The sequence below is a fragment of the Myxocyprinus asiaticus genome, chromosome 9, assembly GCF_019703515.2.
Source record: "Myxocyprinus asiaticus isolate MX2 ecotype Aquarium Trade chromosome 9, UBuf_Myxa_2, whole genome shotgun sequence".
NCBI lineage: Eukaryota > Metazoa > Chordata > Actinopteri > Cypriniformes > Catostomidae > Myxocyprinus > Myxocyprinus asiaticus.
The window spans coordinates 51,581,141-51,598,678 of NC_059352.1; the positions used below are offsets into that span (position 1 = coordinate 51,581,141).

The window sequence follows — 17,538 nt, forward strand, 5'->3', positions numbered from 1 at the left end:
AGAAAGTCATTACTTTTTTATGTAAAACTTTGTGTGCAATAAGATCAGGGTTAGGGTTAGGGTTAGGGTTAACCCTAACCCTAATAAGACCAATTTATGAAGAAAGTAATTAGAGTCCATTTTCAATGTCAAATTTGACAGGACCGACAAGGTGAAAACACAACTGATAAATGTCTTCATATAATTGTTGAAGTCCGAGCAGAATGTCAGATGTTTATTGAATGTGAGCAGCAGCGATGTGTTGTCGGGTTTGTCTTTCTCATATCCATTTTTGAATCCAAGACTCTGCGTTCAGTTTCTGTGCCAAAAACACGAGACACAGCTGATCATATTAATAACTAGAGTAAAGATCAGAGAAACATCTTCACTGTCTCTCTCTGTGTCAGTTTGCTTGTTCAGGTGTATTGAACATTCTTCAGCTGATCTCTGAGTTTGCTGTAGTTTGTTTCCCAGCGCGCTCGACTCTTTCCTCTGCTGTGTGCATGTGTGTGATTGTTGTCAGTGTAAATAAGTTGGTCGTTTAGAGTTCTAAATGAGATGCAGAACAAGATGTTTTCAGTCCAGATGTGTGTCACTGAAATAATAGACTCACCTCCTGTCTCTCTCTCTCTCTCTCTCTCTCAGATGACTTAAAAGGGGACTATGACACTATGGGGTCTGACACCACTTTACAGCCTGCTGGGAACGGTACAGGTGAGTCACGTGTGTGTGTTTGATCCACATGTGCGTGTTTATCCCATGTGTTCAAGAGAACAAAATTCTGTGGAAATTGGCATAAAATACCAATGAAAACGGAAGTTGAAGCCACTTTGGCTCTGATATTAAACATAATGAACAGTTCTGGGAGGTAATAGTAGAAAATCATTTTGATGAAATGCTCTGTGTCCGACATTTGACAATAACCAGAGCAACATTTCAGATGCTATGCCATGATATTGATGATATTCTCTGAGCAAATTATGTATTCACATTGCTTGTTGAGGCAAAGTCACACGACTTATTTTGCTGTGCACCTATATTTCTATTAGGGCTGTCGATTTAATGTGTTAATTTAATGTGATTAATTATATAAACATTAACGCATTAAAAAAATGTATCCTCAATTAATCATGCCTCCTGACCTGTATGTAAATGTAAAAAACAAACAAAAAACATTTCCCCACCTCTGTGTCCTTAGTTACATCAGCAGAAACAAAAATGGGTTTCAGTGGTGGAGAAAGTCATTACTTTTTATTTAAAACTTTCTGTGCATGTGATTAATGTAATTTATATATATATATATATATATATATATATATATATATATATATATATATATATATATATGCATATGCATATATATATATATGTATGTATATATATGTATGCAATAATTTATGATGTAAATTATTCATAAATCTTTATTTGGTGGCCTTTCTCAGCAAATACTGATACATGGGATTAATTTGATTAATCAATCAGCATGTCATGTAATTAATTTGTTCAATGTATTGACAGTCCCAATTCTTATATAAATTCTTTAGGAATATATTCGGTAAATGTGTTTTTATCATAGTTTATACACATCTTTTTACTGAATAAAAACATTTATTCACCACCTCAAGCGAACGAATACGTATTTTATGCACATTTTGGAGATTTTAATTGCATCTTGGTGTTTCGATCAAGCATTTTTAATGCATTTCCCCAAAATGTGCATAACAATACGTGGATGGAAAGCCAGCTACTATTTCTATTTGGTCATATGTAAGGTTAGAGTTTGTGAAAAAAAGTATTGCGTTAAGTGTATGATGACAATGGCGAAGCGGCTCTGATGCAGCATTTTATTTACACAGAACCAAAGACTAAAACCTAAACTTACCACTAACTTTAATACTAGTCTACTGCTGCCTCACACTGATATTTCCTTCAGGAAATTCTCGTTGAACTTGATATCCATCTGCAATCTTCTGAGACATTCCCATTTTCTGACATCATCACAAGAGACCTGCTGTTTATTTGATCACACTCCGGCTGCTGTATAAGCACTGATAGCACCTGTTTCAGCTGTCATTGTGATTCTCTCTCTCCATACAGATGTGTAGTTTTTAATAAAGCTTTCTAATGTTAAACACACACTCTAGAGGACAAATGTTCAGAGTCTCTGCTGTGCAGCCCACGGTCCTCCTCTGCTGGGAGGGATGTTCTCCGCTCAAGCAACAGAAGGGAGGAAACATTAGGACACTGACTTCAGAGCGCTTATGTGAGCGCTAACTTCCCCAAATCGCATTTCAGCACAAATCTAATTTGTGCATAAACTCGATTTGTTTAGATCAAGTACGCCGCAAAACCCACAACAGCGAGGAGCTGAACGCATTCACGTGAGCGCTAGCGAGGCAGGTTTAGTAATGAGAGAGGAGGCAAATCATTTGCTCTGTTAAATAATGTTAAAGAGCCGCTCACTCTCTGACATTTTCAAGACATTTTTGACAGCGACACAGTCCAGCGACTCGACCTTTGCACAAATGAGACGATGAAATGTTTACTGTCAGACAAACCTCACTACCGTGTTTATATCTTATGCAAGCTCAGTCTAATTAAAAGGTAGCTTATAAAACTCAAGTCGAACATGCTCCATCTCTCTGCTGTAATATTTAACTCGTCTGACAAACGGGTCAGAAGTACAGGCAGCACTTGTGAGCTATTTATTCTCTCTTAGATAATAAACTCTCACCTAATCTCCATTGCCTCCGTCTCTAATAACAGTCATTTCTATTTTCAGTAAATACACACACACACACACACAAACATAAAAATGTGAAACTGTAATTCACAACTTTGGTTTCCTGTATCTGCTCTTTTAAAAGATGTAGAGGAATAATTAACACTCTGTTGCTCTTTTACTGATCAGGAGAATTAATTGAGTTCTTAGTTTCTTTGTCTGATTTGTCTAATTAGATGTTTCTCCAAAAATTCCTTTGAAGACATAAAAACAGACACAAAAGAGTGAAGAATATAGAGCTATACAATCATTGTTGATAGCACAGTTCAGAATTTGAGATCTACCTCGATCACTCAGATGATGTGAGAAGCAAGAGGTGTCTCCATTTGCTCTCCATCTAATCTCATTGCTGTCTAAGAGGAATAATTGAGATATTTAAGAGATCTCATTTGTGATTTTTCTTTTCTATGGTGTTGAAAAACAAAATTCGTAAATTAACTCAATTGTCAATCTTCACATCGGAACTTTGTCTGATTCATGATGGAATTGTCTGAACGTGCTTGGTTAAGAGTTTGATTAGAGAACTAGTAAGTGATGTCGGGATTATGACAAACATCATTTTCTCTCCTTGTCTGGCTGGCTCTAATACATTTAAATGGAGAAAAAAGGGTTTACCGTTAAAAGCTTTTCCATGATTCGAATGGTTCTCCCGCTAGATTAAGTCATATTTCTCATTGAAGTAGCCATTAAGTGGCTAGATCAGGAAGTAAGTTAGACATATCCTTCCTGAAACATTCCTCTAATGTTCCTACGTTCTTTATATCACAGCTGCTGCCACATGTTTCCGTCACCTCTCAATGCAGTGTTTTTCACATTGTTTGTAATCGTACCCTCTCTGTTTTTCGTCCTCTAGTGAAGGGTTTGCACTGCAAGGCAGAGTTTGACGATTTCTTCGGCAAGTGTAAACTGGTGGACAGTGAAAGTCACGTTGTCAGCATTGCGGAATACCTCCAGAGGGGTGACACGGCCATTATCTATCCCGAAGCACCCGAAGAGCTTTCCCGCTCCCGGCTCGCCACGCCCGAAGCCAACGGACACGAGGAGAACGGTAAGAATGCCGCTGTGGTGGGCCGATGACACAAACAGCTGTTGCTGCCGTCTTATTGGCTGGATGCCGGAGTGTTTACCTTTAGAGCAAGATGCAGCTGTTCTAGTGGTGAAATCAGAGACCCCAAATCCCCCGTCCCATCCAGGGGGGGGGGAGAGTTGGGAATTACGTTGCATGCCTCTCTTATGAAGAGCGTGTGAAAAATTAGAAGTGAGAGCCACCGGGAGCGATTACAACACAGAGAACACAACTGACCCCCAACAACACCAGAAATGTTATTAAACTGTGTTCACTTTTTAAACAAAGTCTAAAACTGAGGCCTGGTTATGCTTCATGACCCAGATTTTACATTGGACTTCAAGTGGCAACCCAACACAGTCCCAGAAATGGAAGCGTAAGTGGTAGTTCTAGCAGGAAGACTCTGGATCCTTATGCTTTCATTCAATCAGGCATCCAACCAATCACAATACAGCCTCTATTTTATAAACCTACACACCTGTCTTTATTGTTTGCATACTTCTGTTGTTTTCACCGCCCTCAACCCCATCTTCACCAGTATAGGACCCGTCCTGGGTGGGAGTAATCTCCGCTCCCCTGCCGTCATTGCCTTTGACAGGATCTGACAGTTCAAGCAAGTATCTGAGTGCTGAACCATAGGACGGGGCTTACGTCAAATATTAAGAGTTTCTCTACATTCGTAATCATTTCAATCATCCAGAGTCTTTTCTGATAGAATTGCTTATTCTACAAAATCAAAGAAAATTGTTTTTCTAAAAAAAAAAATTTAACTGAAATTCAATGTGGAATGCTGTTTGCAACCCATTTTACAGAAAAAAATGTAGGGTGGGACTTTTATTTTATCCATTGGGAATTGATTGAATTGTTAAAATTCAGTGTTACATTCACTTATACACATATACACTTATTTTACACCACATTTATTCAAAATGTATTAAAATATGTTTATTTGGAAACAGAAAATGTTTAGTATTCATTGACAAGCTTACTGACTCATGTCCAAATATTGGTCGATAACTGACCTACCGATATATATGTCTGCCACTAGCAAGATTCCAAATTAGGAGTCCAGTTAAAAAATAAATCATATTTCTTTCATTACGTAAAGCCCTTCAGCAAAACTCTCATGCATTGGTGTGAGTGTATGTGTGTTTGTAGGGTGGCAGTGCCAACACTGACGATAGCACACAGCAGAGCAGATTGTACAGATACCTCCTCATATCACAGCAGGCATGGCGCCCGATCACTGCCAATGATTCTCTGACCCTTTGGCCCTCTGCTGTTCTCTCTCTCCACAGATCTGCCACCTGGAACTCCAGATGCTTTTGCCCAACTGTTGACTTGTCCCTACTGCGACCGCGGCTACAAACGCTTGACTTCCTTAAAGGAACACATCAAATACCGGCACGAGAAGAACGAGGAGAACTTCGCCTGCCCTCTGTGCAGCTACACGTTCGCGTACCGGACTCAGCTGGAGAGACATATGGCCACACACAAACCAGGGCGAGAACAGGTGAGTCGCACTTCCTCTCTCTCTCTCTCTCTCTCCCTCTCTCTCTTGCTCAGTATCTAATGTGCTATATTCCCTCAGAGAAAAGATATCATTTTGATTGGCAATCATTATTAATTTTTCATGGCATTTTGAAGATGCAGATCTTTTAATGGTTATGGCCTTAATTGAGGTCTAAATGGTTTTTTGATGGCCTACTCTGATATGATTCTGCACTCTTATATTCACGATCGAATGACTATGTTAATTTCCAATTTAGAAACTGTATCTGCTCTTTAGCTTTTCTTTTTTATGCTCTCGAAAAATCGATTTCTCCGCCATGACAGAGTAACACATCGCCACTTCCATATGCGTAAATAACAAACGTACACCAAACACTCAGCACTTTATCTCTTAACAATCTGACATTAGTCGCTGACATTATATGGGTTGTTGTAACAGTATAAGATGCGATCATCGTGTTTAAAGGTGGAAACTCAATAAAAGGGGAGATAAGGCATAAGATAAAGCAGATAAGTGTAAAATAACGTGATATGACTCTCAGAACCACTGAAAACTTATCGGTGCATCTCCAAGCTTAATATCACACCACAATCACTCCTCTAATCATGTGAGATGAGATTCAGTGGCTCTTTTATCTCACAGACTCTACATTCTGACTAGAACAGAATGATTTGATACACGATGAGCTGCCAGCTCCTTCACCTGACGCCACGGGCCGTTCAAAACACAAACAGATGGTCCATTCTGCTCCCCTGACCTCCCTAATCCTCAAATTACTTCCTATTTGTTGGTTTTTGTTTGTGTGCTTCATCTTGAAAGACTTCCTGCTGAACAATTCCCCACTCCCACTTTTCAGCGTTATGCATTGAATTTGAAAGCCATTGAAATCAGCCTGTGATTGTTCAAATGTGCTGGGGACGGAAATGGGGGAGATGACAGTTTGGTAGAATGTGATGCATGTGTGCATGAGTATGGTTTACCGTTAAAGGGATAGTTTACCCAAAAAGGAAAATTATGTCATCATTTACTCACCCTTGTGTTTTTCTGAACACGTATGATTTTTTATCTTCCGTGGAACAAAAAAGGAAGCCTCAGTCACCATTCACTTTCATTGTATGGAAAAGAGATGCAATGAAAGTGAATGGTGACTGAGGCTAAAGGCTAGGTTATACTTTGTTTTTCCACATGCCGTTCCTAAAAAGACTAGGCTGTTCACATACAGTCTAGCTGTTCAGCATGTACTGTTCTGATGACGAAATTTGCATTGTGTACTGTGTGCGCAAGATGTAAAGATGTAAAGACTCGCTGAAGCCCATTCATATTGAAACACCCAATCAATTGGCCCATCATGCTTGACACATTTAATGCAAAAATTCCTCCCCTCTCACCGCTGCCAGTCGCAATTAAGGCAGCAGAGTGACTGTATCATAACGAGGGTGATGGTGGGACTAAAACCTGCATCCATCCTCAGAGAGAAGGTGGGGGGCGTTCAGCAGCTGTTGCTGTTTGTTTATGCGACTCGGCAACATATGAGCAAATGGTGGGGTCCCTCCCCCACCGAGGGTCGCACGGCTCCCCGCTTGATGTTTGAAGGTTGTCGCTGTTTGAACAATTCTCTCTGTGTCCTGTGCTTTATGCCATCTGTCTCCAGTGGAATGCTGCTCTGTCTCTCTCTCGCCCCACCAGTTTTTGGTGTTGATCATGGGCGGCGCTCACAGGCCTTTTGTGTTTCACCTCCCACTCTGAATTAATTGTGCTCGCCTGGTGTGCTCTCCGCACTGACTCACGTATTGTTGTTGTTGTTATTGTTATTATATTTTGATTTTTGAGGCTCCCCTTTTGAATTGCAAATGCGAGGGGCGCAGCGCACATGTTTTACCTTTGAACAGCAAATGAAGTGCCTGCCTATGAGCCGCATTCACCCGTTATTAAAGAGATGTTTGAAGACTCTAAACAGGCTACAAATTTGTGTCCAATTATGCAATTTCAGCATTTACCCAAGCCCACCTTTTTGCGTAATGAACTCTTTGCGCAGGTATCTGAAGGGTGTGTTGGTTAAATATGCCAGATTTATTTTGAATGATTAAACTAAATTACATGAAGTGAATCATTTCTGCCTCCCTAATGAGGAAAAAAATTGCAAAAATAGAAGCGTGTTTTTTGTTCTTTTTTTGCTGCCAAAATTACAAAGGCAGCATTTCTGGCTCTGGACTCAGGAAATGAAAAGGTATGAGACGCTGTTATCGCTGCTCAAATGCACCCAACCAAAGCAAGATGACGCTTTATAACGGGAGCCATTTGGCCTGTTGTGAAATTATTCACTGAAATCTTGCCTGTTGTGTAAGATTGTGTGTTTGTACTCGATATGCTCATGTGAATATTTTCTCCTCTGCAGCACCAGATTCTCAACCAGGGATCTGGAAACCGCAAGTTCAAATGCAATGAATGTGGCAAGGCATTCAAATACAAACACCATCTGAAGGAACACCTGCGAATACACAGTGGTACGTCACATAGGGTTTCTACACTTCCTTTTATTACTAATTACCTTATTTAAAGACTGTAGTTTTAAGATTAATCCTGATTGATACATCAGAAAACAGTCATCTTAAATTTTGGTTTTGTGTTTGTTCCAAGCACTTTAATTACATGAAATGAGTCTACATGCTACAACAGTGTGCATTCTAAGTTCAGAAAGCATCTTCTGTCTTTGATGTGGTTCTTGACGATGGTTTGTATCTTACTGCTGTAGGTGAGAAGCCATATGAATGTCCAAACTGTAAGAAGAGATTCTCTCATTCCGGGTCTTACAGTTCACACATAAGCAGTAAGAAATGCATCGGACTTATCGCCATCAACGGCCGTGTGAGGAACAACCAGAAGACCGGTTCCTCTCCAACCTCTGCATCCTCCTCCCCAACAAACACTGCCATATCGCAGCTCCGACACAAGCTGGAGAATGGCAAACCCCTTGGCCTGCAGGACCAGTCCAACCACCTCAACATCAAATCTGAACCACTGGACTTCAACGACTATAAGCTGATGATGGCCTCTCATGGCTATGGAATGGGTGGACCCTTTATGAATGGCGGGGTTAGGGGAGGCAGCCCACTGGGCGTTCATAACACCCAGAGTTCCCTTCAGCACCTGGGCATGGGTATGGATGGGCATATGCTGGGATATCCATCGGTGGGAAACAACCTGAGTGAGGTACAGAAGGTCCTGCAGATTGTGGACCACACGGTGTGCCGGCAAAAGATGGACTGCAAGCCAGAGGACATCTCCAAGTTGAAGGCGTACATGAAGGAGTTGGGTTCCCACATAGAGGAACAGAAGCAAGGGCTTACCTCACCCAGTGGACCCCAGAACACGCTTCCACTCATCAGTCACAATGGTGCCACCAAGAGCATCATAGACTACACGCTTGAGAAGGTCAACGAAGCCAAAGCCTGCCTTCAGAGCTTGACTATGGACTCTAAAAGACAAATGAGCAATATCAAGAAAGAGAAGGCGAATCATATGGTAGATTTAGGTATGGATGAGAAAACACATGAAAATAATAATCTAATGTTTACACCTTTCTCCTGCCAGTATTGCAAAGAGACCTTCCCTGGACCCATTCCCCTGCACCAGCACGAGCGTTACCTCTGCAAGATGAATGAGGAAATCAAAGCCGTGCTTCAGCCCTCTCAGAATGCCATGACCAACAAAAGTGGCTTGTTTGCTGAGAAACACAGCCTCTTTCACCCCTCCATCATCCCTGAGAAGGGCATCAGCAGTCCCATGAGTCCCTACAAGGACCACATGTCAGTACTCAAAGCTTATTTCGCCATGAACACGGAGCCCAACTCTGAAGAACTACTGAAAATTTCCATAGCGGTTGGCCTTCCTCAGGAGTTTGTGAAAGAGTGGTTTGAGCAAAGGAAAGTCTTTCAGTACTCCAATTCCAGGACTCCTCCTCTAGACCGAAACCATGTGGAAATGGGCCATCCGGTCTCGGCTCACACGCCTACTAAAGACTCTTTAGGCATTCGTTCTCCGATGTCCCTTGCCAGAGGTTCAGAACGCATCATATCTCCCACCATCCCTGAGCTTCATAACAACATGAACAATTGCGACAACCAACTCAGGCTCTCCAAAACACCCCAGTTCTCCAACCTCAAGCAACTGGGGGAGAAACTGGACCACTCCAGAAGCAACACGCCATCTCCTCTAAACCTTTCATCTGCTTCCTCCAAAAACTCCCACACTAGCTCTTACACGCCCAACAGCTTCACCTCCGAGGACCTGCAGGCCGAACCACTCGACCTCTCGTTGCCAAAGCTCATGAAGGAGCCAAAGCATATCTTGACTGTGAAGAGCCGACCGAAGATCAGCATCACCACCACCGAGCACAACCACATTGCGACACCACGTGAGCATGTCGACGAACCGCTCAACTTGGCATATCTCTCTAAGAAGGAGTTTGGCAGCCCCAGTGCAAACAGTAATCTGGACAAAAGCTTGAGCCCCATGTTTGGTGCAAACCCCTTTGCTGCCAAACCCCTGTACACCTCTCTGCCACCCCAAAGCGCTTTTCCACCCCCTACATTTATGCCTCCAGTGCAGGCCAGTCTACCGGGGCTGAGACCCTACCCCAGCCTCGACCAGTTAAGCTTCTTGCCACACATGGCCTACACATACGCAGCAGGGGCGGCCAGCTTCGCTGAGATGCAGCACAGGAGAAAATACCAGCGGAAACCAGGGTTCCAGGTAAATATTGGACTCACGCTTACATAAAACCTCAGGTGTTGTGTTTCTTTCTTTCTAACCCTCTGGTGTGTGTGTGCAAGTGGCTTGTGTTCATTGAGACTCTAATTAAAAGCTATTCCGAGTGGAAGAGCGGAGCTAACCTCATGCCCGCAGTAGATGTCAACGATTCTAGTGCTGTTCACTAGCTCTTTTAGTGCAGATAGTGATGTTGCCAGCCTCTGAGTGGCTCGAACAGGATACGAAAGCAGGAAATGTTAAAGTGACAGGTGTTTAGAGTGCTCACAAACATGCACCTATGGTGCTGCTGTTCTCTTTGCCATCTCAGGTGTGAGAGAAATCTGAAACATAGAGAGTTAGTGAGGTTAGGAAACATCTCGTTATTTCGACCCCCCTTTATCTTTTTCTGCTCCTCTTTTTGGTATTTCTACAGAGAGAAAAGCGCAAATGAGTTTGAGCATAAAGATTAATAATGCACACTTCCCATGTTCATTACAGTAGAGCGCTGAGGGCTGTTTAACATCAGGGAAACCATTCTGATAAAAAAGTATTAATAATGTTTCCTATTCTAAGTTATTAAATTAGATTTTAAAAATACAGCTAAGGGCATTTAGCTCAAATTGATAGCGGAACGATAGCGCAGAGCTTTTTAAAAGAGAGTGCGTAGAAGTATTGTCAGTCCGGAGCTGGCTGTCCTTAATGAGGTCACGTCAATGCATTTTGGGCCATTTTGTGCTGCTCTTGATTTAATCATTACCATTTGAAATTAGACGACTGTGGCAATATGCCCCTCTAAGACTCTCTCCTCTTATTATTATTACCTTCTAATGTAATAATATTTTTTCCCCATTAATTTAAGTTTAAGCCTATCGGGGTAATCTCTGCTCAGATAAATACTGTGCTAACACCCTTTCATGTATGAAATTAAACCAAATTTGAATGCAAATATATGGAATAAGGTGTGATTAAGAGGACTTGGAGAGAAAGGCCTCATTTGCAATATCCTGCCTTTTACATGCGTTTTCAGGTTGCAAACATTTTCATGTTTAATTCGTACGACTTAAAAAACTGCTCCAGTTTTAGCATAAAATACATTTCATATTTACATTTTATGTTTAATATTAATCACTTCAAGTTCAAAATATGAAATACCATAAAATACATAAATAGATCAAACAAGCAAGTGCACAACTTATCTTTCTGCCATTTACAATTTTCTCAATAATTTATTTTCACAACAAAAAAGATAAAAAATACAAATAAATATGTATATATATTCTTCTTTTTAAGTGTAAAAAAAGTCGCATATCTGATGCTGTTTTGTTATCAGTTATCTTAAATTCGTATACATTTATCTTATTTTAAGGATGTTTAGATACTGTATTTTTGCTTGAAAAGAAGATACAAATATGGAGTAAAAATATGCTTTTTTGTAGTGCATTATTTATTCATTAAAAAGGTATGTTTATTACAAAAAAATATTATTTATTTAAATATTACAAACTGATGAATAACAGTAAATTATATATAAAAATAGTATAAACATGTTTTATTAAATTAATATGATTATTATTTCACAAATCCCATTGTATGATGACATTAAAATGAATAAACTAACAGAGTGAACACTGGTTGTCTCTTTGCAGAGCGAGCTGCTGGACGGGCCGACAGATTATCTGAGCAGTCTGGATGATATGGCCGACCCAGAGGCCTGTCTGTCCCGGAAGAAGATTAAGAAAACAGAAAGTGGTATGTACGCGTGTGACCTTTGCGACAAAACATTCCAGAAGAGCAGTTCCCTCCTCAGACACAAATATGAACACACAGGTATATATATATATATACTGTTCTAGACACCATCATTAATAACTGTCTGTCTAACTCCAGAAAATTCACGCTGCTCTCTCTCTCTCTCTCTCTCTCTCTCTCTCTTTTTCCACTTTAATCATGCTGACTTTTCTTTTTTTCCTTCTTTCTTTAGTAAAAACTAACATGTTTCTCTCCTGTTGACAGTCAGTGAGAGGATTTTAAAACATAACTAATGTGGCCAAACATGACACTGATTTCGCACTGAATTAAGATTTAATTTGAACAAACTTTAACGTTAAGTAAAAAAACAAAACAAAACAAAAAAAAAAACTAGGATTTAATAAGCTCTGGAATAGATGCTCTGGTCAACAAGAGCATGACCTTTGACCTCTGTCACTGTTGGTAGATCTAAGGCAACGTTCACTATACAGTTGATTCTTTGACACATAGATAGTTCTAATTTCATTTAATCATAAAATATGATGCCATATTAAATTATATTAATTTGTTGATGATGTTATGATGGCGCATGCATCACCTATTTGGTAAAACATTGATTAGGTCTTGCGAACAAACTGCTGAATATCTAACTAGCACTTGTGGTGTGAATGGAGCTTGCATATGTGGTGAACAGAGCTGATAGGTCACATACTATTCCAGAGACCAGCCAGTGTGAATTAAATGAGGAGAGTGACTGCACACACACATGCACATACACACAGTTTCTTTCTCTTGATTGCATCACCGTTCACAGTCTGTGAGGAAGAACATGGGAATGAATCTGACATTAATGTTTCTTTTCCCCTTTCTCTCTCTCTCTCTCTCGCTCTCTCTCCTCCCCTGTGAGAGGGTGAATGTATATTGCAGCGGTGCATGCCTGCGCTTTTGCGGTCAGCTCTCGGCCAGCTGCATGTGTGTCACTACAGCAGCGTAATCATGAAGTTCAGACGCACATTTCTCCGCATGTCCAGAGTCAGAAATTAACGGGGTATCGCTTTACAATATGGTTCTATTTGTTAACATTAGGAAATGCAGTATTTATCATGAAATAACAATGAACAATATGTTTTTACAACATTTATTAATCTTGGTTAATGGTAGTTAAAAAAAATACAACTGTTCATTGTTAGTTTATGTCAGTTCATAATGCATTAATTAATGTTAACATATACAACTTTAATTTAAAATATGTGTTAGAACATGTTGAAAGTAACATCAACCGAGGTTAATAAATGCTGAAGAAGTATTGTTCATTGTTAGTTCATGTTAACTAATGTTATTAACTAAAGCTAATGAATACAACATTATAGTAAAGTTTTACCATTAACTGTTTATTAAAAAGTGCAACATTTGACCCTGGAATCGATTTTACAATTATGAGAGTTTTTTTTATTTATTTATTTTTTTTCATAAACAAAAATTCTAACCATATTAAAACATTTATTTTTAAGTTTAAATTAATTATAAATATACTTATTTAATTGAAATATAAATTATAATGAACAACTTTATATTTAACAATAATGGCTGTTACTGATAAAATAACATTTTCAGTTTTCAGAGCTGGTTTTAATTTTTCTTATATATATATATATATATATATATATATATATATATATATATATATATATATATATATAATATACTGTATATATAATATACTGTATATATACACACACTACCGGTCAAAAGTTTTGAAACGCTTGACTGAAATGTTTCTCATGATCTTAAAAATCTTTTGATCTGAAGGCGTATGTTTAAATGTTTGAAATTAGTTTTGTAGACAAAAATATAATTGTGCCACCATATTAATTTATTTCATTATAAAACTAAAATGTAATAAAACTTTGACTTGGACCAAATAATAAAGAAAAGCAGCCAATAAGTGCCCAACATAGATGGGAACTCCTTCAATACTGTTTAAAAAGCATCTCAGGGTGATACCTCAAGAAGTTGGTTGAGAAAATGTCAAGAGTACATGTCTGCAAATTCTAGACAAAGGGTGACTACTTTGAAGATGCTCAAATATAACACAGTTTTGATTTATTTTGGATTTTGTTTAGTCACAACATAATTCCCATAGTTCCATTTATGTTATTCCATAGTTTTGTTGACTTATCTATTATTCTAAAATGTGAAGAAAAAAAATTATAATAAAGAATGAGTAAGTGTTTCAAAACTTTTCACCAGTAGTGTATATATATATATATATACATATTAAAATTTAATTTAATATAATAAAAAAAAAATTACATGTAAATATCTGGGGCATTTTTGGGAGGAATTTTTGGAGTTAATTTCTGACCCTGGTGTCTTCCTCTCTCTCTCTCTCTCTGTCTCACTCCCTCCATCTCACTTTCTCTCTCTGTCTCTTCATTAACTCTTGCAGTGTTTTCTGGTGACGTCAGGTCATGGCGTGTCACCTCATGCGTAGTGCAGCGTGCAACAGAGTGTCTGTCTAGAAAAAAGAGCTGCGCTGCAGGAAACCGCCGTTCAATTTCACTCTGTTTGTTTGTTCCTGCTCGACAGCTCTGTGTGTTTGTTTGGTTTGCGATGGTTTATTTATGTTGCAGTGTTGTAGCGCTGCGGCCCTGCACTCGCACACCGTTTCACGCTTTAGTTCTGTTGGGGAATGTCACAAAGTAAATACACAAACGCTCGCACAGAGCGCAACTGCATACAGAGAAGGCAAACATCCATAACACTCAACTGTATTTGATTATTTTAGCTTGTTTTCATCTGAACCGTTCCGTTTCCATTATAATTTGATGTTTATTTTGGTTAGTGTGATATGTTTGTGTGTGTACATGTGTGTGGAGTGTGTTCACTCATGGCGCGCGTTCTGTCATTGTGTGTTTCCGCAGGTAAACGGCCACACCAGTGTCAGATCTGCAAGAAGGCGTTCAAACACAAACATCATCTGATCGAGCACAGTCGTCTGCACTCCGGAGAGAAACCTTACCAGTGTGACAAATGCGGCAAACGCTTCTCGCATTCCGGCTCATACTCGCAGCACATGAACCACAGATACTCGTACTGCAAGAGAGAGGCAGAGGAGCGGGAAGCGGCCGAGCGAGAGGCGCGAGAAAAGGGCCACCTGGAGCCGACGGAGCTGCTGCTCAACCGGGCATACATGCAGGGCATCTCTCCACCCGGATACATGGAACACCAGGAGCGAGAGCCCATCCTTCGGGACGGACTGAACGGAAGCATACGAGAGCATTTTAAGGAGGTCGAGGGAACGTTTGTGAAGATAGGACGCCGAGACGAGGAGTTCGAGGAAGAGGAAGAGGAGAGTGAAAATAAAAGTATGGACACGGACGGGGACACCATGAGGGATGAGGAGGAAAACGGGGAGCATTCCATGGATGAGAGTTCCATGGATGGGAAAACGGAATCCAAATCGGATCACGAGGACGGCGTGGAGGATGCAGTGTAGCCGACGTCAATGCACGCAATTCCGCTGCCCCCAGGGTCGGGGCGACGTTTTAACGTTACTGTTTATTCAGGGGAAGGGGGACGGGGTGTGTAAGAAGCTGCATTATGCAAACATGAAAAAAGGAAAATAAAATAAATGAAATTTTATAAAGTGTACAGTATTAAGGCCTAAAATATGTGTGGTGCTACCATCCCTAAAATCCAGTGTTCCATAGTATTTATAGCACAAACTAGTAACTTGTACAAAAATTGCACTCTGCTTCTATAATCACTACGAAAAGAATGAAATTATTTGCCAATGTATATTTATACAGTGTTGAAAAGCTGCGGTGCGTCTGGGTCCGGGGGATGACTATTAAATGTGTGTTTCTGCCCTCACCACACAGTTTTAGGCCTCGTCTTCTAATTTATGTGAAGGATCGTAACAGTATTGAGTTTGTTTTGATGATATGGAGTCTTAAAGAGACTGTTTGGGAGAGAATGAAGGTTGTTGCCTTATATGCAAACCTGTTAATCAGCACGTTTCTAAAGTGCCAACTCCATTCAGTATTAAAGGAATAACACGCTCAGCTCGTTCTCTCTGATAGTGCAGCAGCTCTTTAGTTTACAATCATGTTTGTGCAATTTTGTTCTCAGTATTACACCAAACGATTTTGCAACGACAGACTTGCATCCTTTTGTTTGTAGGTTTAAATACCATCTTATTTATGTGGCCCATTTTGTATCTCCTGATTTTATTTATTTCATACTGTACAGTACAGTATTATAGTTCTTCAATAAATAGATCTATTTTAGTAAAATGGAACATGGAGTCGTTGAGAGCATTTATTGTGTTTTGAAACATTAATTGTGAAATGCAAATTTTCAATTCAATTGTTTGGTTTATTCCGTTCTTTTATTTTCCAGTTAATGGAAATTCCAAAATGTGGGAGCTTTTGATACAATATTGTGAAAACACTGTATTTTCAACTGAAAAAACAAACAAACAAAAAAAAAGAAGATCCACTTTCATGTTTTAAGTGGGATATGGACAGTTGGAATTCAATGTATGATATCATGACTGAACAAAAACCTTTCCTGAAATGTCTTTGTAAGAGTATTATGGAATTTTTCATTTGTAATTTCTCTCGGAAATGACCATGCGCAAATAAAAGTAGCCAAATTAAAGAACCTTTCAAGAATGTGTGTGTGTGTGTGTGTGTGAATGTAAGTGTGGGTCAGAAATATGCAACAATGCCCCGGATATTTAAAACACTTTTTATCTGTAATGTAACATTTGATATATTTCATATTATTTGATTCTAATTATAGATCTAATTATAGGCTCTGCAGATACTTTAGTGACCTGTAGCTGTCAGATATCTGTATTCACCTTCTCAGAGGCAAGAACTGCTGAATCTGTACATATGAAGTTTATAATATATATTTAAGATTACTACAAATGTACTAAAACGTTTACTACAGAGTTTACTAAAATCATTTTCTGACAGCACTGAGTGTGAAGAAAACTCTCCCAGATCATCATGACAGTATATTGCTGTTTAAATGGCCTAAATTATGTATAAATTATAATTAGAATAATTTACATATATACATAATAAACAGCCATTATTTTTCAAATGTATTTTTATATTATATATATATAAATATATATATATATATATATATATATATATATATATATATGTATATATATACACCACAGGTCTGTTGAATGCATTTATTTATTTGTGCAATTATTTTTCAAGTAAACGCACGGCTATAAAGTAGTTCCAGGTCTTGACAGCATAATGGTTCCATATCACTTCGCCAAATTATTTAAAAAAGCACCAAATAACCAATTAACACAAAGACATTGGTTAAAGCAAAATTGGTTAAGAATGTCAAACAATGTCTAAAATATCCTACATTTATATCAGTTTCAGTTAAAAAGAGCCCTCACGCTCCCTCGTCTCACCCGCACTTACACACACACGCTCACACACACACACACACACACACACACACACACACACTGAGACTTGAGTCGCGACCAACAAATAGAGCCGCATCCCCATGACTTGATCAATACAATTTCTATTATCCAAAATAACTTTTAATGTTTCAATGTATTTTGCCCTAATCAGCCTCACATACGATAATGGAAAAAAGCACCGCTCCCCCTCTCTTTCGCTCTCACACAAACTCTCTTGGTAGAAAAGT

General features: G+C 39.2%; 1 protein-coding gene across 4 annotated transcripts in view; it reads left to right on the plus strand.

Annotated features, from left to right (window-relative positions):
* zeb2b (zinc finger E-box binding homeobox 2b) overlaps nt 1-16,506 on the plus strand; it is a 94,817-nt gene extending 78,311 nt beyond the window's left edge. For 3 of the 4 annotated variants that reach the window (XM_051706921.1, XM_051706919.1, XM_051706918.1), the window contains 7 exons: nt 625-693; nt 3,615-3,809; nt 5,126-5,340; nt 7,736-7,844; nt 8,093-10,092; nt 11,736-11,916; nt 14,763-16,506. In XM_051706921.1, the coding sequence (XP_051562881.1) occupies nt 625-693; nt 3,615-3,809; nt 5,126-5,340; nt 7,736-7,844; nt 8,093-10,092; nt 11,736-11,916; nt 14,763-15,337 (3,344 nt within the window). In that variant the 3' untranslated portion in view covers nt 15,338-16,506. The remainder of the gene's footprint in view (nt 1-624; nt 694-3,614; nt 3,810-5,125; nt 5,341-7,735; nt 7,845-8,092; nt 10,093-11,735; nt 11,917-14,762) is intronic. The other variant, XM_051706920.1, reaches the window with a different exon arrangement.
* Nucleotides 16,507-17,538: the final 1,032 nt, after the last annotated feature.